Source organism: Tilletiaria anomala (assembly GCF_000711695.1).
Source record: "Tilletiaria anomala UBC 951 chromosome Unknown K437scaffold_156, whole genome shotgun sequence".
In the NCBI taxonomy this organism is placed as follows: Eukaryota; Fungi; Basidiomycota; class Exobasidiomycetes; order Georgefischeriales; family Tilletiariaceae; genus Tilletiaria; species Tilletiaria anomala.
Window position 1 is genome coordinate 1 of NW_013546866.1, and position 19,517 is coordinate 19,517.

Here is a 19,517-nt window from a genome sequence, read left to right on the forward strand (position 1 = left end):
CAACAGCAACAGCAGCAACAGCAACAGCAGCAACAGCAACAGCAGCAACAGCAACAACAACAACAGCAACAACAACAACAGCAGCAGCAGCAACAGCAGAGGGCTAGCAAAGCTGGTGCGATGCAGCGAGTTGCCTCCGCTGCTAGTTCCATGGGCCCGCCTACGGCGTCTGCCAGTCCGCGCACGCAGTCGGCTTCGAACGCGCTTTCTCCCATCGCGTCGACGCCCAACGCCAAACCCGCCGCACCCGACAAGCCGAAAGCTCAGAAAGGGACCCGAGCAAGGGTGAGTTTTTCAATCATCTCTTTTCTGTTCGAACTCCTCTTCCCTATTGCCCCTGTGGGCGAGTTGATGATCGTTTACTGACGCACATGCGTTGGCGCACAGAAGAATTCAAAAGCTGCAAATAAGACGCCGTCTCAGGCTCCAGCTGTTCTGCCAAGCCAACCTCCTGGCTCCTCTATGATGGCATCGGCAGCTGTTGCCGCATCTACCCCCGCCAGTATAGCCCCGAACGCAGTGCTGCAGAATCATCAGGGTGATGCTGCCAGCAGTGCGGCTACGCATACCCAAAACCAGAACGGCGCACCATCAGCGCAAGACCCGCTCAAAAGGCAAGCGCAAGGCTCGGCCGTGCTAGACTCTTCGCAGCAACAACAGCAGCTGGCACACGCGCCATTCTCGGGCGTCGGTGCCGGCGGCGCGCTCGGCATGGAAACGCACGACGACAACCAAGACTTTTCCGACATGTTCAACTTCAACTTTGACTTTGACGGCGGAGACTTTGGAGGCAACATCTTCGGCTCCAGCGGGCCTGGCGGCACCGGCCAATGAGCCGATGCGCGAATGTACGATGCCGCGATGCCGGCCGCCTCCAGTCGCCTGCAGCCCGTCAGGGCCTAGCAACGCGCCTCTTATCAACCTTAGTGCAGCGAATCCGTTGGGCCGTGGACTTGACAAAACTGTCGATTATTCGTCTTTCTCCCTCTTCGATTATCTCAGAGAGCCCCAAATACCCCTTCGCTCTCCTCTTTCCTCATCTCACCCCCTCTTTTCGCTTCTCCACTTCTGTCGTCGCACTGTTTGTTTCGGTATCCAACCGACGGTCTCATGCACTGTGCTTTTCATCTTCGAGCGTCTCGGCAAGATGTATACTAGACAAGCTGCGTAAAGGGGGGATTTTGAGGAACATCGAAATGTAATTTCTGTGTGCTCTCAACAGCGCTCGACCTTCCGTCGGCGCTTACAATTTGCGTTCTATGTGCATGTGTCCATTCGCATCGTCGACAGCAATGAAGTGCGCAGGTCAAGCAGGTTGACATCTGCCTCTTACTCAGCCGGCGACGGCGCGAGCGAAGGATCACACGTGTCAAAGCAGGCAACGCACTCACCTGGCTTGAAATATCAAGGGGCGCAGGCGAACTGATGCAGATCAGCCGGTATGAAAGGTAGATGCGTGCTGTCTGTTTCGCTCAGCGATACCTTGTCTTTACTCAGCAAGGCCTTCCGCTCATTTCACCTACCTTTTGCAGACTATTTCTGCGTACTTTGTACTTCTCTTGCACGTCTGCAAATACTTGTGCTTGCTTCACCTGGATGAACACTATATACTGCCATTTTCGTCTCGCGAGCGACAACCCAACCTTCTTCGCGCAACTTCAAGCAATATCTTGCATCTTTTGCCCTTTTCGTCTTTGGCTCACAGCAACGAGAGGCTCGAACACAGAGCTTGTCTTTGCGCTGTGCGTAGTCTTGTCACGCGACGGTCACGGTACGTAATGCTCGAGATTTCGACATTTTGAAATCTTGGCAGGTGTTTGATACTTGAGACTTGACAACAAATGTTCATTGTTCATTGAGATGACTCGAATGTTGCAATCGTTTGACAGTTCTTTTGGATTCTCTTCGAGGACTACTTGCTTCATAATTCAATGCGTTTTGTAGATTTCCAATTCTCGCAAGCAACTTGGTATCCGCTATCTCCTTTCTTCGACGCGCGAGGCGGCGAATTGTGAACAATGTTCTCATATCATCCCACCGAATGCCCTAGCAGCACGTCTGCTTCGAGCTCAACATTCAGCCATCACCAACCCGGGCTGCGGTCGCGCGGGCGAGGCGATGGAGGCCCGCGAGGGCTGGGCGAGCGCCTACTGCGCGGAGGAGGCGAAAGCGGCGAGCGTCTACTGCGAGGGGGGGAGAGGGGAGGGGGCGATCGGCTTGCGTACCGACGACGTGGTGGCGAACGCGAGCGAGTGCGGCCACGATAATCGCCGCCACGAGGCGGCGGGGGCCCGTACCTGTCGCGATCGCGAGGCGGAGGTCCTCCTCTGCTGTATCCACCTCCATATCCACCACCGCCGTAGCCGCCGCCGCCCCCAGCGCCACCGTAGCCACCGCCGTAGCGAGGAGGAGGGCCATAGCCGTAGCCAGGTCCACCGCGGGGGCCACCATGCGGTGGAGGGCCACGCGGAAACGGAGGGGCGTCGCGTGAGATGCCCCTGTATTCGCCCGGGGTAGGGTCGTGAGGCTTCCTCGTGCTGCTGTAATCAACCCGGAGTCTACGACCGTGCAGGTCGATACCGTTGAGCTCGCGGATGACAGCGGCAGCGCCGTCGAGGTCCTTCATGGTGATGAAGCCAAAACCGCGCGAACGTGCGGAGCGGGCATCGTAGACAATGACGACTTTCTCAACAGGAGCGACGCGGGAAAACTCTTCCTCCAGGTCCCGCTCGACTGTGCGCATTGAGAGGCCAAAGACACCGACGATGTTAGTGGGTTCGACGTCGCGGGGTGCGTGACGAGGCTTGGGCGGAGGGGGGGGGGACCGCGAGCTGCGTAAAAGGCCATGCAGAATGATGTCAGTTTGGATCTCTACTTCCACATTACCGCAAGTTGAAGAAATTCCTCCATGTGCTCACCGGTATCGTCTCGGAGGTGGGCTCCTGTCGCCACGGGGTGGTGGAGAGCGGCGCGGGGGAGGAGACATGCTTCGGTCGCGTGGAGGAAGAGGCGAGCGCGAGCGCGTCGGGGGAGGTGAGCGCGAACGCGACATGGAGCGGCCACGCTCAACATCCGCCATGTTTGCGAGAGTTTGGCTATCTGCCGTTAGGTCTGCGTGGATGGATGTTTCGAGCGGATGCACTCGAAGTGGTAGAGGGGATGGTGGGGTCAGCTGTGGACTGGTGGGGGAAGGGGGTTGTACAAGTACAAGTGAGAAGGTTTCTTAGAAACAGCCAGCATCGGCCATTTTCGTCGGCGGGAGGCATCGGCGACTTTACAAGAGCGGAACGGGCAAGACGCCGATGTCAGGAGCACATTGAACGGTGAAATGTTTGAGACGACGACTACTGTTGATCGTTCCGCTGTGATTTATTCAGCCCATTGTCCACCGGCTGCGGTGTGGCAGGGAACCACTGGCAGCCCTCTCACCAGGCGGGTCGTCCGTTTGGTTGCTCACGCGGTGGGACTTGGAAGCGAGCTTGAGGTTAACTTCATCTTCTGACCACTTGCTGAATTCTGGACTATCTCATCTCATCCGATAAGTCGAGGTCACGCAAGATCAATTCAAGATGGTGAGTTCCTTGCTCTTGCGTGCACACGAACGCGTATGCTTGCCGATGCACAGGAAGGCAGCCCAAGACGACAGGATCCGCGGGATCGGATTGAACAGAACGCCTGCTAGCCCAGGTTTGGGTAGTGCGAAGATAAGGCCTTCGTTAGGCGAATTGCACGGAGCTTCAATTTTCAAGAAGCCTTCGGCAAGATTGGCTGGGGTTCTTTCCTTTGCCAGGACCGTTTACCGCATGCAAGATCTTGCGCTAGCAGCTGGAAGCAATCCTGGATGGCGCAGGCCTTAGATCAAGGAGTAGTGGTGGGGAGTGGAATTGCAGAGAGTCGGCCATTTGCAGCTGGCGTCATCGTCAGCAGGCATGAGCCGCGCCATATCGCTGGACACTTGCTTCTGCCAAATCAAGGGCGAATCTGGAGTGCCCTAGGGCAAAGAGTAGTAGCGCCAGCTCGAAGCACCTGTCCTCGGACAATTCTTTCCTGCCTGGTGGGATCATTCAGGGGGAAGAAGACTCTGTAGAACTCAAGCAGATAACTTCGAGCTCGCAGCTTTTGTGAATAGTATGTGGCCGAAGCGGTTGGCTCGGGTTGGGGTAAGAGCTCCTGGGGCCACCTGTATGATGCAGACTTTCTCGTGCAATCCGACGTGCCACCTCGCCCTGAGCACATACTGACATCTGTTCATCTCCAAAAGGGTATCGACATCAAGAAGCACCACGTCAAGAAGGGCCAGCGTACTGCCCCCAAGAGCGAGGACCCGTACCTCCTGCTCTTGGTCAAGGTGCGTTCTTGTGGATTTGCTTTCGCTGAATGTTGATATGAAAGGCTGATTGAAATAATGCTTGTTTGATCATGCAGCTTTACCGCTTCCTCGCGCGCCGCACTGACTCGCGTTTCAACAAGGCCGTTCTGCGTCGCCTGTATCAGTCCAAGATCAACCGGCCACCAGTTTCGATCTCACGCATCATCTACCTCACCCGCAACAGCGGTGGTGTCGCCAAGGATGCCTCCGCCAAGCCCAAGACGGTTGTCGTTGTTGGCCCGATCACGGATGATAACCGCCTGATCGAGGTTCCACAGCTGTCCGTTGCGGCGCTTCGTTTCACCCAGACTGCGCGCGCACGCATCCTTGCGGCTGGTGGCGAGTGCCTCACCCTTGACCAGCTCGCGCAGCGTGCCCCGACTGGCAGCAACACTGTTCTCATCCGCGGCCCGAAGAACGCTCGCGAGGCTGTCAAGCACTTTGGCATGGGCCCGCACAAGCACAAGAAGCCGTACGTTCGCGGCAACGGCAAGAACAGGAAGAGGGAGAACGCGAGAGGTCGCAGGAAGAGCCGTGGCTTCAAGGTTTAAATTGGCTGAGAACCAGCTCAATGAGGATGGGCTTGTTTTTCAGGTGGGCAGCAGTCGCGATTGGAAGAGGCCGGGCTGCTGCCAAATGGGATCCGGAAGGCAACGAGTATGGAAAGAGAGCCGCAGCCTAGTGTACCTTTCTGTGTCTGTCTTGCTGTCTGTCTGGAACGATGGGTGCGATGCCGGGCTGGGAGTGGGTCTGGGGCATCCATCACGAGGTGGTCGCATTCACAACAGCAGTTGTTTTGCTTTCACCGGCGGCCAGCCACTGGCGGCCCGCTTTTCATCATGTACTTTTTGGCTATGGCACACAAAAACTAGGCATGAGCTTCAGAATTATTGTGAAAGAGGTTCACCATCGCATTTGCTCGATACTTGCCTACAGATGTTTTCGAAATTACGAGATAAAGCGCTGATGAAGGTGCTCTACGTTGGAGAAGGCGGAACGGAGCAAATTTCGTGTCGCCTAGTGCCTGCCTTTGCGAGAAAGCATGAGGTGTCGCATGTTCCGATCTTCACACTTCTTCTCACTTGATCTCCCGTAACTCGAGGGATATCAATGAGGTTCGAGCCTACTGAATACTGGCCATTCGTCTTAGGACCTTACAGCGTAATTGCCCAGCATGTATCTTCTCGGAGTGCACTTACCCGATCACAAGCTCGTCAGGGTGAGATCAGCGGATTTCGGAGCCTTCGGTCGAGCTTCCCAGACGCGCTAGCTGACCCTCGATGGTTCTCCTTGCCCTCACACATCGACGCACTTTACCTCCTCTTTTACAACATGTTCAGATCGCCCTGCAGAACTTCTATGGGATCTCAGATGCGACGGCGAAGCGACTATGCGCTCGCTTGTACCTGCACGATAACGCCAAGGTTTCGCACCTGACAGAGTCGCAGGTGACAGAATTATCGGCGTACCTTTCTTCCCCTGGCTCCATCCCAGCACGGAAGCCGACGCCCACATCGCCATATCCCGTTACAGCGCAGTTCAGATCATCATCATCAGCGCCAGCTTCCTCTTCCGCAAGTGGCTCTGCAAGCAGCAAGCCGAATGATCCAATGCTGCTACCTCCTTCGCAGCGGCCATCACCTGCAATGGACCCGTTACGCTCAATCGTAATCGAATCAGATCTCAAAAGGCAGATGCAGGAGAACGTTTTTCACCACAAGACTGTTGGAAGCTACAAGGGCAGGAGGCACGCCGGGGGGTTCCCAGTGCGGGGACAGAGGACGCAGAGCAACGCCCAGACGGCGCGGAAGCTGAATCGCATCGAGCGCAGGCAGATGTCTACTACATCCATTGCGAGCGCCTGCACAGCTTTTGCGCGGAATGGAGATGTGCTTGGAGCAGGAATATCTGGCTCTGTGCAAGTCACGTCAGGGAGAGCGTCAAGCGTCATCCTCGCTGCGATACCGCCTTCTCGTTTCGGTGCGCGCTGAACCCTGCAACGCTGTTCGCCACACCACGCTCATCTCTCCCGTCACGCAATCTTCCACAACCATTGCACACATTTTGTATTCATACACTCGGCAGCAGTACATACATACTCTCATCAGACGCTATCAAGGGCTGCCCTGACTTGTTCTGCTACTTGGTAATGTGTTTGGACCTCTCCTACGCTGTGCATTTGTATCCACGCATGTGTCGGACTGGGGAGGGAGGTGTACATCCCTAACTGCTGCGCTTGTGTGTGCCTCCATGGGCGGAATCCTCTTTCCAACATAACTATCCTTTACGTTGCTGTGATGCAACATTACTTCAACTCTCCTTGGGCTGATGAGGCGATGACGCTTCGTGTTGGCTATTGACCATAGTTGACTATTGGCTCTTCTCCGCATGGCCGGTTCATTCAAGCTATAGCTCTGCAAGAGTTCAGATTCTACACTGTGAGAGCCTTTGATTGCCGGCAGCTCCGTCCTTTGACGCCTTGCTCTGGTGAAAGTTGCAGGCAACGTTGCTCGCCCTATAGATGCTGACACGCTGTGGCATCAACCGAAAGCCGTTTTCAAGTGGTGCAATATCTGTTGCGCTCTTTGCTTGCCAGGTGTGCCCACCGAAGAGTCTTTACTTGATCCATCGCTCCATCATGACGAAAAGCGAAGCGCCATACGCGCGCGAGCGCTCGATTGCCATACGCGCTGTCTTGCGCGCCTCGCAACTCACGTCGTCGGTTTTTGACAAGCTGATCTCGGCTTCCGACTCGCTCACAAAGTCGGACAAATCGCCCGTCACAGTCGGAGATTTTGGCGCACAAGCTGTTGTTAACTCCATCCTCGCTACTCACTTCCCCGATGACCCCATCGTTGGCGAGGAGGACAGCAGCGATCTCAAGACGGAAGAGGGCAAGAGCATCAAGGAGCAAGTATGCCGATTGGCGAGAGAGGCGCTGAAGGGTGCAGCAACAAACTGCCCGGGCCTCTCGGGGCAGGGCGTACAGAAGCAGGAAGAGGAGGACCTGACAGAGGAGAAGCTACTGGCGGCCATTGACCGAGGAAACCATGAAGGCGGCGCGATTGGACGTGAGTTACAACAATTCCATCCGCCGATGTGCGAGACCGCGCATACTAATGCAAGCATTGTACCTCAGGAATGTGGGCATTGGACCCGATTGACGGAACAAAAGGCTTTTTACGCGGCGGCCAGTATGCAGTCTGCCTGGCGTTCATCGTTGACGGAGTTGTACAAGTTGGCGTAATGGGCTGCCCGAATCTCCCTATTTCACCGGCGGATCCGAAGCCATCAGGAGATAAGGAACGTGACGCCCAAGTTGACAAGTCAAAGCTTGGTACGGTGTACGTTGCCGTGCGCGGGCAGGGCGCGTTCCAGCGTACGCTGCACGACGAAACGGAGACCCGGATCAGCATGCGCTCGCTTTCTGCCTCCAAGCTCTCACAGGCGTCCTTCTGCGAGAGCGTTGAGAGTGGACATTCGTCCCATGGCACGAACGCGAGGATCGCGGAACTACTCGGCATTAAGAACAAGTCTGTCAGGATGGACAGCCAGGCAAAGTATGCGAGCATCGCACGCGGTGACGGCGATATCTATCTACGGCTACCGGTCGGTGATGGGAGCTACCAAGAGAAGATTTGGGTAAGCGGCATGGCAAGCACAACCGGAACTGCCATATCTCTGACACAGGCACACGTGTTTTCTTCGTTCTCCATTGCGCTTTGCTTTGCGCACGTCAGGATCATGCGTCAGGATTGCTGCTCGTAGAGGAGGCAGGCGGTAAGGTGACTGACCTGCGCGGGCAGGCACTCAACTTTGGCGCAGGGCGAACGCTGCGCGATAACAAGGGCGTTGTCGCGGCGCACTGGGACGTGCACGGCCAAGTCATCGAAGCGGTCAGCAAGGCATTGATGGAGGAGGGCAGGGGAAGCTTGCTGTAGAAAGACTCCCTGGTGCGGTTCACTGCCTGGCAGCGGATCGCTCTTTCCAGATGAACCAAGTTCAAAAGGGCAGCGGGACGCCGCCTCGTATCCTTTTGACTTCCTGTGCCTGCCGTCTGCGCCATCGGATATACCCCAAGCACGCATGAGGCATTCGTGATGAGCCGTGACGATTGGCACTTGTCGCTCATCATCACATCATCGATCATCGTTCATTTGTTGATTGTAGGTCATCAACGAGACTCCACGGACGAATCTTTCGGAAACAACGCATATGACTATGATGCATTCTCGCAGCTTTATACGAGGCACGCGAGCACCTGATATACCTCCGCGTCACTCGATAGCCTGCGATAGCGAGTCAGAATGTCGATTGCCGTAGTCGCGCATGTGTTGTTGGAGTACATCTCGTCATTGTGAACTTTTGAGAGCGTGGAGTTTGTATCCTGGGTCGCTTCCGTTCCGATGCATGTAGTGAAATGGCCGGCTTTATAAACGCGCCTTCGGACCCGATGCGAACATGAACGGTGCGAGGCGGGCGGGAATGAGGGACGAAATCCGGTTGGATTTTGATAATGTACACATACACATACCTTCTCACATGAACATCGAACCTGTTATTTTTAATTGGCGTCATCCGCGCGGAGGACTCGAGAGCCGAGCGCGAATCACGCGGGTCAAAGCGACAAGGGCAATTCCGGTCCATGTTGTCTGCACCTACCCTGTTTACTCTGTCCCTTCACATTCGGCGGTGCAGCGGACAGGGTGCAAATAGAATGAAAGGGTTTTGCTGTCTGAACGAGCCTGTCACCTCTGGCATGCTTTTGAAAGCCATGTTGCAGACTTGCACGCGGTAAACGTTGCCGGCTCACGGGTTGCTGGTCAAGTACGCATGCACGCTGCCACTCGGCCGTTGATCAATAATTCTTAAACATTCAGGCATTTATCGTTCAGCTTTCTAAAAAAGAGCAACTAAGAGCATACAGACGCACGAAGAAGTCGAGCTCCATGGATTTTGGGACTGCTGCGCCACCAGAGATTGAAAGGGATCTCCTTTCACGCTTTCGCCATTCCGATTCAAGTACATAGCAAAGTGCGATTACAAATTATAGATGGTCACGTGCAACGATTGCACACTGTACCGTCCGGCATGGTATCACAGCGCTTGGCGCAATGCCGAATGAGTAGCGCCTTCTTTTTGCCCGCAACTGAGTTCTGTTGGGCTTTTGTCGCGGTACCTACCCAGAAGCGCAACAGGTGAAACTTACATAAGCAAGCATGAAGTGACGTTTCTTGCGATTCGGCGACGCGTCTGTGTGCTCTGCATGTGAAGTTTTCACATTTTGGACATCTGGACCCTATTCCAAATGCATCGTGGCGATTGGCAGCCTTCATCAGAGGAGAGAGAGAGGCCTCATCATCGTGCCATCGTCATCATGCATTCATCATCATCGACTCGAGCACAGTGAACTCTGCCAGCAGTAGGCAGCAGTACTTGTTGCATCTCCGTCGGTGGCTCCACAGCAAAGGCCGCCCCCGCACCCCGCAGTGCTGAAGGCCAGTGGCCCGGCACTGGGTAAGTGTGGGCAGGACACCGATCCCTCTTGCCTGTTCTCACACATCCATGCATCATTCATTGGATTGATTGTGCGCATTCGGCTTGATATAATCCCGTTACACCCCTCACACAACACCCGATTGTGTATGGCATGGTCTACGTTATGTCCATACGAGTACACTATCGGCAAAGCGGTTGCTCTCAGTGGCGGATAACAGCTCGCCGCGCGCTTGCCGACTTTGACAAGTCCCCCATCCCCTCGTCCAAGGTCACTTCCCCGGCGATAGTGACGATTTGAACCACATCCAGGCAAAGGCTGGGTTTTCTCTGCCCAAGCACCGTTGAACAGGTGAGCAGACCGTGACACGCGACGGGAAACCCAGACCGGGCTGTCCTTCTAGAGCTGGAAGCGGAAGCGGGGTCGAGGTGCGGAGCTTCAACACGCTGCGCACCATTTGGGCGTGGAGCTCGTTGGCACTTGGCGATCGAGAGGCTCTTTTTTGTTATGGACACGGAATCGCGATGGAGAGATAAGGGCAGTGAGTTCAGCTCGGCTCACTTAGGCCCACAGCTCACCCCGCTCCCAGCGGTGTGATGTGAGATCTGGCTAGTGGTCGAAGGTGGAAGACGGAATAAGGATGGTGGCGATTGGGCAGGCAGCGGGAATGTAAATGCAACCTTCATTCGGCTAGGGCCTGTTCGCAGTTTGACCATCATATTGACAAATTTCTTCTATGACCTCGGGTGCTCACCAACCGACCCTACCGACGACATCAGTGGTCTATCATGAGAGAGGCTGTTGACTGATAGGACTCTGACCAATCCATTCAGGCGTCGCCTTTCGTTGCACCTTCCAAGGTCAAACTTGGCAGCAAGGACAACGGGAGACTTCCCACAACACTTGCCCGCACCCACTTTTAGCTCACCATTCAGAGTGCATCGCTGGGTCCACAAGACGGCAATTTCCGTCGCGCAATACCCATCAAACAGGCTCAGTCGAACCAATTCGGCTTTCTTTCTCTTTCAGCTTCGCAATCTCACGCAGTCAAGTCAGCCGAGTCTTCGTTCAACTGCACCTTCCTTCTTACACCTTCCATTTCTGGGAGAGACAGCAACGAACGAGCGTACGTGCATTTCTATTCGCCGTCCGCTTGTAACTTGTCTTCCGACCGCCATCCATCTACCTAGCCACCAGCTACTCCGCTTTCTCCCGGAATAGTTGCCCGCCATTCACGCCAACGAAGATCCATTTGTGCACAAAGACCGCTGCAGCATACACGACCTAGCAGAAGGCACCAATGTCACACCAGTTCTATCAGACTCGCATTCTCCCGGTCTGCCATTTTTAACGATCCCTGATCCTTCTCATGGGCGATCGCATATTTCTTCATCGCCTTCAATCACACTATCGACATTAGCATCATATCCACCAATATCCTGCGCGCAACCAGCTGCTGCAGTCTCTGAAACACCGACACATGCACGCGGCCACGGTGCGTCCCAAGCATCTCGCCACCATCACTTTCATCAAGAGGCGCATACACTAGCCGCGCCCGCGTCATCCTTTTTACTCGCACAACCGCATCCTCTCACGCCACTGCAATTGGCGCCGTCGATCTCGACCTCTAGCGGATCCTCGGCAGCATCTGCTCCCCGGTCACACACGGACACGACCGCCTTCTTAGCCTCATCCGGGTACTCATACTCATCCTCTTCCACCACGATCTCTCGCAGCGTTGCGACACCCCACAAGGCGCAGCTTGGTCATTCCACTACAGCCCCATCAGCAGCATCTGCTGATGAAAGAGTCTCGGCAGACTGTCTCTCCGTCATTATACACGAAGGACAAGGATCACGCGTTATCGACGCCGTCAGCAGCGATAGCGCTCACGCACCAGCTACATCGGCCATCGTCACCGCGTCAGAGGTCCACCCGCTTGATACGAGCTTACCGGACATCTCGACGGGTCTGGTCCTCTCTGGGCTCAAGTTTCCCATAATCGATTTCCTCGCAACCAACGCGCCGAACGTCCGCTTGGCCGGCACCGGTGATACCGCCAGCACGACCGGCGGTGATAGTGTTTTCTTCTCACCCGGCCTCGCCGCGTTCTTCAACAGCAGCCAACAGCTTTTGCATGGGGTAACGGCTGCTGCTGCTACTACTACGTCTTCTTCTTCTTCTACTACTACTACTACCACTACTACTAGAGGTGCAGATCACACGTTTAGCTCTGCTTCCAAGCTCGGATCAGCACTCGCTGGACTCACTACATCTGTTGCACCTTCCCTGGTTGCCGCTGCTGAAGCACACACCTACGACGGTGCAGCGGACTACATCAGCAGTTCGTTCATCTTTCCCTCCCCAGCAGCCGCATCGCAGCAAGTTGGCACCAGTACCAATTCTCAGGATTGGCTGTGGCACCCGCAGCACAGCGTCGCTCCTTCTGCGTCTGCTGCATCCAGCGTTGGCCATGCGACAGACGAACATCGTGCAACTGTCTATCTGGTGCAAGCTTCCGGAGCGCACGCGCACACAGGCTTCGCCGAGCAACAGAAACACGACTCGCACGACGCATCCACACTGGGCTTCGCGCGTGCATTGGAGCAGAGGAGGCAAAGGTCGAGCGCAGAGGGCGGTCTTGACATTGGCATGGATTCATTCAAGCTGCCGTCTGTCGCAGCGGCCGGCGCCCTGGTCAGTGTGTTGAACGGCAGCGGGCGTCAGGACGAGGCGAGGGAGACAGCGGAAGGAGGATCAGCCAAGCACAGCATCCACTCTGCTGGTCGCACACCCATGAGGCCACCCGCAAACCCTCTAGCGCCGCGCAGCGGAAGCGGCCAGCCGATTCTTCGCAAAGGCTCGAATGATTCGTCCGGCTCAAGATCTCACTCGGGCTCTGGCTCCGTCTCAAACAGGGGAAGCGGCGATTCTAGCGATCTAGCGCTGATGGCGCAATCTGCCTCCGACTCTCGCTCCAGCTCCGTCTCCGGCTCTGAGTCGCGGTCGCGGTCGCGGACGCCCAGAGGCAGCGCCTATGCCTACGGCTCTGGCAACCCTTATGCAACATCTGCCACCAGCGTCGATGGCGGCGATCTCTCCCCCTCGGCGGCGGCTGCGAGACGTATCAGCTTTGGCGATCCTGGTTCCGATCCTAAAGTTCCAGCAGTCGGCATGCATCATCGCGTATCGATGCTCATTTCTACCGGTGCTGCTTCGGCAGCCGCAGCGGCGCGTCGATCTCTGTCACCTGTCGCGTACCATTTGCAGAACATACGTGACGTGTACCTCGGTCCGCAAAGTCACCTGCAGCAGCAGTATGATGAGCGATTTGTGCCAGCTGCTGGATCCGTGTCAGGACATGACGAAGGACATGACGCAGAACAGCCGCACCCGAAGTGCACCAACGCATATTCCAACTTTTTCTCCGATTCGTCGCAATACCATGGTTCGTATGGTGGCTTCCAATCTATTCACCTCTTGACCCCTGGCGACAGCTTCCAGCCCGCTCCTTCTGGTAGCCCAATAGGCTTCACGGCCACGAGCGTGCGCCCGCCGTCCGAGCATGGCCCACGGTCCTCTGCTTCTCACTACTACCAACAACAGCACCACCAGAATGCGCGATACTACCACCAGCTTCCACCTGGGTACGGTCAGCAGCCGCTGCCCACCTACTCAGCTGGTCATCACAAGCTGGTAGGCCATGCACCTGTCCCGCTCTTCAGCGATGGCACGTCCATGTCCATATCGAGCCCTGCTGCACCCGGCGAGCCCTCGTCCACCTCGTCACGAGTTCTCAAGCGCAATCGAGGCGGAAGAGATGATTACCTTTCGGACATGTCGGAGACGACGCGGCTTAGAACTGATGATGTCATTTCGGCCTCGAGGACTTGCTATATGGCGTCATCTACGGGCGGTGCAAAGGCGCAGCAGCAACATCAATCGTACATGCGTGCGCCTGTAGCTGCTTCTGGCGCCAACACCAATGCGTGGCCGTCACCGGCGCCACCTCCGATTCAGCAGAGTCCGAGTCCTATGCCCGTTCCGCCTGTGCGAGGATCAGCACAGCTTGCGCAAAGCAACGGCAAGGGAAGAGAGAAGAATGGCAAGGGACGGGCGCATGCAAGCACCAGCACAGATGTTGGGTCTGCAGCATCGTGTCCCATCTACGCTGCCACCGCAACTACTGCTGCACCTCCAGGAAAGCCAACGAAAAAACGCAAGAGTGACGGGCTGAGCAGACCGGCGCCGTACACCGCGGAAGATGGCAAGAAGCGCTATCCTTGCGGTCATCCTGGCTGCAACAAGACGTTCTCCACGAGTGGCCACGCCGCGAGACACAGCCGCATACATGCAGGTGAGACGGACGAGTTAGCCCCGTGCTGCATCTGCCGGCCGCGACTGACGCGTCTCCCCTTTCGATCTCGCAGGCTCCCGGCCGTATATGTGCACGTTCCCCAACTGCAAGGCGCGCTTTTCACGGCAAGACAACAGCCTGCAGCACTACAAGACGCACATTGCAGCGACTAAGAGCGGCAAAGAAGCCGATCTCAGCTATGCGTCCAAGACGCAGGAGGAGCTGGTCGAGGAGGAAGCGCACATTGCAATCGGTCGCAAAGCGTTGGAGGATGGCACCGCGATCGCGGTCGTACGAGATATCATTGATAGTAATGGACAGAAAAAGGGAGAACATGTCGAGCGAACAGTTGGGCTGCCGCTGAGCACGCGCAATCCCCCTCTGACGTCGTCGAACGCAAATGCGAACGCGAAGGAAGCTATAAGCCAACAGCAGTGAGACGAGCACGACGGATTTGATGATAACTGCGAGCACATTCACCTCCACCACTCGACACCTCTCTCGTAGGAGTTGCTGAGGCAACATAACCGAATGGCTCTAGACCGCAGTGAAAGCTTCCCCGCCTCCAAGTACGTTGAGAGGAATCGTCCGCTTGCAGCAGTCAGTCTCACGGAACAACGGGGGTACGCATCCATCGAGTCTGATGCAGCAGGCAAGCCCGCTCAACCTACCTCAGCACCGGCAAGCAGATCGTTGATGTCCAATGCCAGCTCGCAATTGTCTTCGTTGGCCATCACCTTGCCCCAGCTATCATTAGGCAAGGTGTCCAGTGTACCGATGACAACGCACGTGACGACAGGGCAGGGACGCCATAGCTTACCAGGCATGAACCTGACCGATCTGCCCAGCCAGCTCACTGCGAGAGCCGCTGCAGCTGGACATGCGTAACCTGCAGCAACGGGGTCTAGTCCTGTGCTATATCACGCTTATATGTACATGCCAACAGCGGTCGGCGGCATGACGCAATGTGGCAACATGTGCAGCATTTCATCTGCTCAGCTGCCGCATCTCAGCTTAAGCGCTTCGCAGTCGACAGCCATGCTGGCTCCGCCTTGCTCACCGCCAGTGGGCCCCTCTCGGCGCATGGCCACGCAAGAGCGATTCCGTACTCATCCGGTCGCAACATCTCACGACGCAAGTCCATAAGCTACTCACCCGAGGTGGGACGCGTATCTGCCCAGCTTCGCCACTCGACGATGAGCGCAGACCGAAACGATCGCTTCTGATAGGTATGTGGCTATTCCACACATTCTGAGCGCCTCCGATGCACTTTCCTCGACGTCGCTTCGCACCTTATCAAAAGAGGTGCAATTCCAAGCTGCCAAACCGACGAATGAGAGACTTTGATGTATCCCCTTTCTCTTTATGTTGCAATCGTTTTATCTGGACGCAAGCAAGACAAGAGCACACACAAAATCGCAAGTCTTGTCAAATCCTTCTTGATTCTCTACCATTGCAGAAATAGACACGCATGCACATATAAGTAGCGATGCCAATTCTGCTTGCAGCCTTGGTCGCTTCTGCTCCTCGAGTCTGCCGGTTTGGAGCTTGCCCGCCAGTCAGTATTTTGCCGCATTTTTCGGGGTCGTTGTGCTGCGTCAGAAAAGCGCCTACCCTCGATGCCTCTAACAAGCAATGAGAGCCGGTGATATCTGCCTAGCCGACTGCTGGTTGTAGCAGTGCCATTGTCATCGTGTCCTCAAGGAAATCGCTATCATCATCGCCCACCCGACGAGCCAAACATGCATGCATTTCGTGATCCCAGACAAGCAAAGCTAAACATGAGCAGAGATTGCACTTATTTCACTAAGGGGAATCTACACAAGGGTGAAGATTACGATGCCCTGGACAAGCGACTCCGCTTCAGAAGGATCTTGGCAAGCGGGTGAGTCTGCCATACGCTGCCAGTGCTTGATTGGCCGGACGTGCGGTCTCTGCGGGCTGATGGCGCACAGTGTGGGGGGTCGATGCATGCTCAGGATGTCTCTGAGGCTTTGCAAGAAGGGGTGGGACGAGCATCAGCGCGAGTCTGGTTGTAAGGCGGAGGAGCATTGGAGTCAACTAACCTGCGATAAGAGCCACGATCATCCTGTGAACGTAGAGAAACGCACGACAGGCGGTTGGAGGGAAGGGGAATCCATTACAGGAAAGTGAGTCAGCTCTCTGTATCCCCTACGCACAGTTGGGCTATTGTCGCATCGGTCCAGCATAACGGAGCAAATCTCGCCGAAGCGCAGGGGGCGGCGATTCGTCCCAAACAATGACTGACCTGTAGAGGTAGTAGAAGAAGCTGATGAGGTAGAACCCGAGCTTGATGAAGCATTCCTTTTTGTGTAGTGATAATGTTCGGAAAATCTCGGTCGCGTCTAACATGTGATTCTTGCTCAAGAATCTGCCATACGTGTGGGTTTGTAGAAGAAATAGAGGGCACGAAGGGAGGGGAAGAAAGTGGGAGAAAGGGTAAGGAAAACGCAGAGATACCAAAAAAAAGATGTCAAAGATGAGTGTCGGAAGCAAGGGGCAGAGTAGAACCAGGACACAACTCACTTGTTAGCGTTATAAGCTACTAGAGGGGCGTTGATCAAGAAAGCGATGAATTGCCCGCTGAGCAAGAAGAGTGCCGTGAGGACGGCTTGGACGATCATCTCGGGAAGAATGAACTGTTCGGGTTCGATAGGCGACGCGACGTGCGAATAACGGAGGGGAAAGCAAGGGAGACACGGCGAGAAGAGGAGTCAGGGCGCTGCCAGCAGTGAGCCAGTCGATCCGCGAACGCATCCCACGCACGTAGTTCAATTTTGCGCATAGATCGATTGGATTGATGTAGTCGCTGTGGAGGAGTTACGATGCTTGTCAGATTCTGCATTTTGATCGTTAACATGACTTGAAGGCGTACCATTCCAAATCTGAGAACATGATGATCTGGAAATTGCAACGCAGACAGCAAGTCCTTGTCAGCAATGTTCACATGATCGGCTCTCGGCGCTCGTTACGCTCGCAACTCGGAGACCAACTGACGTAAAAGACCATCGTGAACAGCAAACCTGCCGACACGAGCACCGCGAGAAGGAACAGCCATCCTGGAGTTTGGGTTCCAAGCAGATCAATCGTGCCCAAATTGTCGTGGGGAAATTTGGAAAGGAGGGAGCGCAGAAAATATTAAAGGAAGGTCAGTAGCTGTAGATCGTGCGCTGCACGTCTCCTTTTCCTTCAATCGCAGCCTTGCGAGTCTGCATCTCCGTTTAAATGATCCCGCATGCGCAGCGAAGTGAACTAAGGGCGAGCACCGCCCTACGAAGGGCTTTTCGTTCTTGTCTGCCCTCCTTACCGTGCGCATGTGCTCGTGCGCGCCGTTTGGCTCCGGATGATTGATCGCAACGCGGGCTACGCACCTTCCCACAACATGTTGGGCAACCGAAATGAAAGCCTTATCCTTACAAGCGTGGAAACGCGATGGGACCGAAGCTGGAGTCGGGTTGGGTCGATGAAAAGGGAGTAGCAGCTTCGAGAATCACTCGCACGCTGTTGCGTTCGAGGTTGGGACGAGCGATGCGTGGAAGGATTACCCTGGCGTTTTCGCTGGAGGATTGATGCAGAAGTGTGCGATGCATACATTTATCACAAAAGGCGATTCAATAGTGACCGACGGAGAGAGCGCTGTCAGAGTCTCTCTGGGGACGAGAAAGTATCGACGAGGAGACGCTTTCCGCGGAACACACTGCACACCCGAGAGTCGTCTTCTTCCACACAGCCCATCTCCATACTATTAGTAATTGGTACCACCGCATCTCCTTTTCACAGTCGCAATCCCTTATCGCATATGCCAGTGCGCAGTGTCCGTCACGCATTGGGGCCGTATCCGGCCTCCAGCTCAAGGCAGATGGTTTCGTGCGGGCGTGACTGGTCACACGAGAGCCTGAGAACAAGGGGCCGGTGCTGACCGTTCTAAATCGTGGCGGTGACTGCATCCGCGACTATTGACCACTGACTTTTGACTGTACATCTGCGAGCGTTTTGAGGGCGACGCACTTATTCGCCAACGCTCGTGCCTTGAAGGCTCATCAGGTGTGTTCTGAGCACCTCATGACAGCAGTGAGCTGCATGGGGGCGTGGAAATAGAGGAGAACGTTGCGCTTGCTATGATACAGATGGTGCATGCGAGGTTCGACCGGTGCGCCATCCCGCACAGCAACACTCACGATGGCCCGCCCGATAAGGGTTAGTTGATTCGACGGTGAAAGACACTAGCGGGCTTCATTGGATGAAGTTTGAGCTTGACAGCGTGACGGAAGTCATTTGCCGGCCATGGTGTCCTCCGAGGTGGGAACTTCCTTTGATTGGGCTACTGCCGGGTTTGACGGCTCACAATACCAGGTCTTGCACCGGCTTGTTTCCCATCGAGCCAGGACCGCCAGAAGGGTCAAAATCTTTTGGACAGATATGGGACGAGTATGGGGCGCACACGACCCGTCAGAACAGGTCCGGTTACAGCATGCAGATGATTGTGAAGAACACGAGCTCACCGTGAGGGTCTTTGCTTCCTACTTGTGCATGGCCACCCTCCCCACCTTGTGTCGGCTGACCAGCACCGTTGCGCTTGGCATTCTCTTCCTGCTGCCGGTTGCCTTGCTCGTACATCGCCTGCTGTTTGATCGGCTGGTTCGAGCCTGTAGTGTTGAAGATGGCCTCCATATTGGGAGCCCGCGTCGCTTGCTCGATTGATTTGCAACAGTACTGCTCTGCAAAGGCTGGAAGCGCTCAAGCTTTTTCTATCCTGTAAGTTGAGGTCAGAAATGTGCAGAGTATCTGAAAAATGCTTTGCAAGTCTCCATCATGTTATTTTATACAGCCAACAGCGATGCGCGAATTGCGGTCTCGCTCGACTCTGACAATTGATTGAAGGCAGTCAATTGTCCAGCAGTGAATCCTGCCCTGCTGATGCAATGTTGCAACACCAGCGTCGATCATTGATAAGACCACGTCACCCTACAGTGTCACACAACAGTGTAGCGATGGAGAAGGCGAGAACGACCGAACGCACGGGTGCGTCTGCGATGATTTCTCCAACAAGATCGTCCCCGAGGTTCGGTCACGGTGGCAACGGGCGCTGATGTTCCACACATTACACCCGCCACGGATTAAGAACCGCTGTCAAATCCTTCTCCGGTCGATCATATTAGATGACCACTGGTGCACTGTCGGCATCAGAGCATTTATGAAAAGTTGGAACGGGATGAGCCGCGTTTTGGACAACGAACGGAGAGCGAGAGAAGACGCGAGATTCATTTTCGGAC

At 55.4% G+C, this 19,517-nt stretch overlaps 8 protein-coding genes across 8 annotated transcripts; 5 read left to right on the forward strand and 3 right to left on the reverse strand.

The window, feature by feature from the left end:
• On the forward strand, positions 1-1,143 carry K437DRAFT_48391 (uncharacterized protein). The gene is made up of 2 exons (XM_013384709.1): positions 1-285; positions 388-1,143. Exons 1-2 carry the CDS (start codon positions 121-123, stop codon positions 832-834), a joined length of 612 nt encoding a protein of 203 aa, XP_013240163.1. The 5' UTR covers positions 1-120; the 3' UTR covers positions 835-1,143.
• Positions 1,144-2,524: 1,381 nt separating this feature from the next.
• K437DRAFT_217296 (uncharacterized protein) lies at positions 2,525-2,776 on the reverse strand (the record flags this gene model as incomplete). The annotated part of the gene is made up of 1 exon (XM_013384710.1): positions 2,525-2,776. A coding segment is annotated over one exon (252 nt), but the record flags the coding sequence as incomplete, so codon positions are not given.
• Positions 2,777-4,130: 1,354 nt separating this feature from the next.
• Positions 4,131-5,199, forward strand: K437DRAFT_292034 (putative 60S ribosomal protein L18; the record flags this gene model as incomplete). The annotated part of the gene is made up of 3 exons (XM_013384711.1): positions 4,131-4,160; positions 4,262-4,348; positions 4,426-5,199. 3 exons carry the CDS (start codon positions 4,131-4,133, stop codon positions 4,918-4,920), a joined length of 612 nt encoding a protein of 203 aa, XP_013240165.1. The 3' UTR covers positions 4,921-5,199.
• A 267-nt stretch (positions 5,200-5,466) lies between these two features.
• K437DRAFT_260007 (S13-like H2TH domain-containing protein) lies at positions 5,467-6,489 on the forward strand. Its single transcript, XM_013384712.1, has 2 exons — positions 5,467-5,588; positions 5,710-6,489. The coding sequence occupies exons 1-2, from the start codon at positions 5,544-5,546 to the stop codon at positions 6,358-6,360; spliced, it is 696 nt and encodes a 231-aa protein (XP_013240166.1). The 5' UTR covers positions 5,467-5,543; the 3' UTR covers positions 6,361-6,489.
• A 518-nt stretch (positions 6,490-7,007) lies between these two features.
• K437DRAFT_229544 (putative MET22-protein ser/thr phosphatase) lies at positions 7,008-8,310 on the forward strand (the record flags this gene model as incomplete). The annotated part of the gene is made up of 3 exons (XM_013384713.1): positions 7,008-7,440; positions 7,509-8,011; positions 8,110-8,310. 3 exons carry the CDS (start codon positions 7,008-7,010, stop codon positions 8,308-8,310), a joined length of 1,137 nt encoding a protein of 378 aa, XP_013240167.1.
• Positions 8,311-13,901: 5,591 nt separating this feature from the next.
• On the forward strand, positions 13,902-14,661 carry K437DRAFT_229541 (uncharacterized protein; the record flags this gene model as incomplete). The annotated part of the gene is made up of 2 exons (XM_013384714.1): positions 13,902-14,223; positions 14,297-14,661. The coding sequence occupies 2 exons, from the start codon at positions 13,902-13,904 to the stop codon at positions 14,659-14,661; spliced, it is 687 nt and encodes a 228-aa protein (XP_013240168.1).
• A 1,413-nt stretch (positions 14,662-16,074) lies between these two features.
• On the reverse strand, positions 16,075-17,789 carry K437DRAFT_260011 (putative ERV14-ER-derived vesicles protein). The gene is made up of 8 exons (XM_013384715.1): positions 17,616-17,789; positions 17,242-17,303; positions 17,120-17,145; positions 17,011-17,053; positions 16,771-16,883; positions 16,493-16,615; positions 16,290-16,312; positions 16,075-16,209 (listed from the first exon to the last, which is right to left on the reverse strand). The coding sequence occupies exons 1-8, from the start codon at positions 17,626-17,628 to the stop codon at positions 16,199-16,201; spliced, it is 414 nt and encodes a 137-aa protein (XP_013240169.1). The 5' UTR covers positions 17,629-17,789; the 3' UTR covers positions 16,075-16,198.
• A 577-nt stretch (positions 17,790-18,366) lies between these two features.
• Positions 18,367-19,402, reverse strand: K437DRAFT_260013 (uncharacterized protein). The gene is made up of 2 exons (XM_013384716.1): positions 18,747-19,402; positions 18,367-18,650 (listed from the first exon to the last, which is right to left on the reverse strand). The coding sequence occupies exons 1-2, from the start codon at positions 18,913-18,915 to the stop codon at positions 18,586-18,588; spliced, it is 234 nt and encodes a 77-aa protein (XP_013240170.1). The 5' UTR covers positions 18,916-19,402; the 3' UTR covers positions 18,367-18,585.
• Positions 19,403-19,517: the final 115 nt, after the last annotated feature.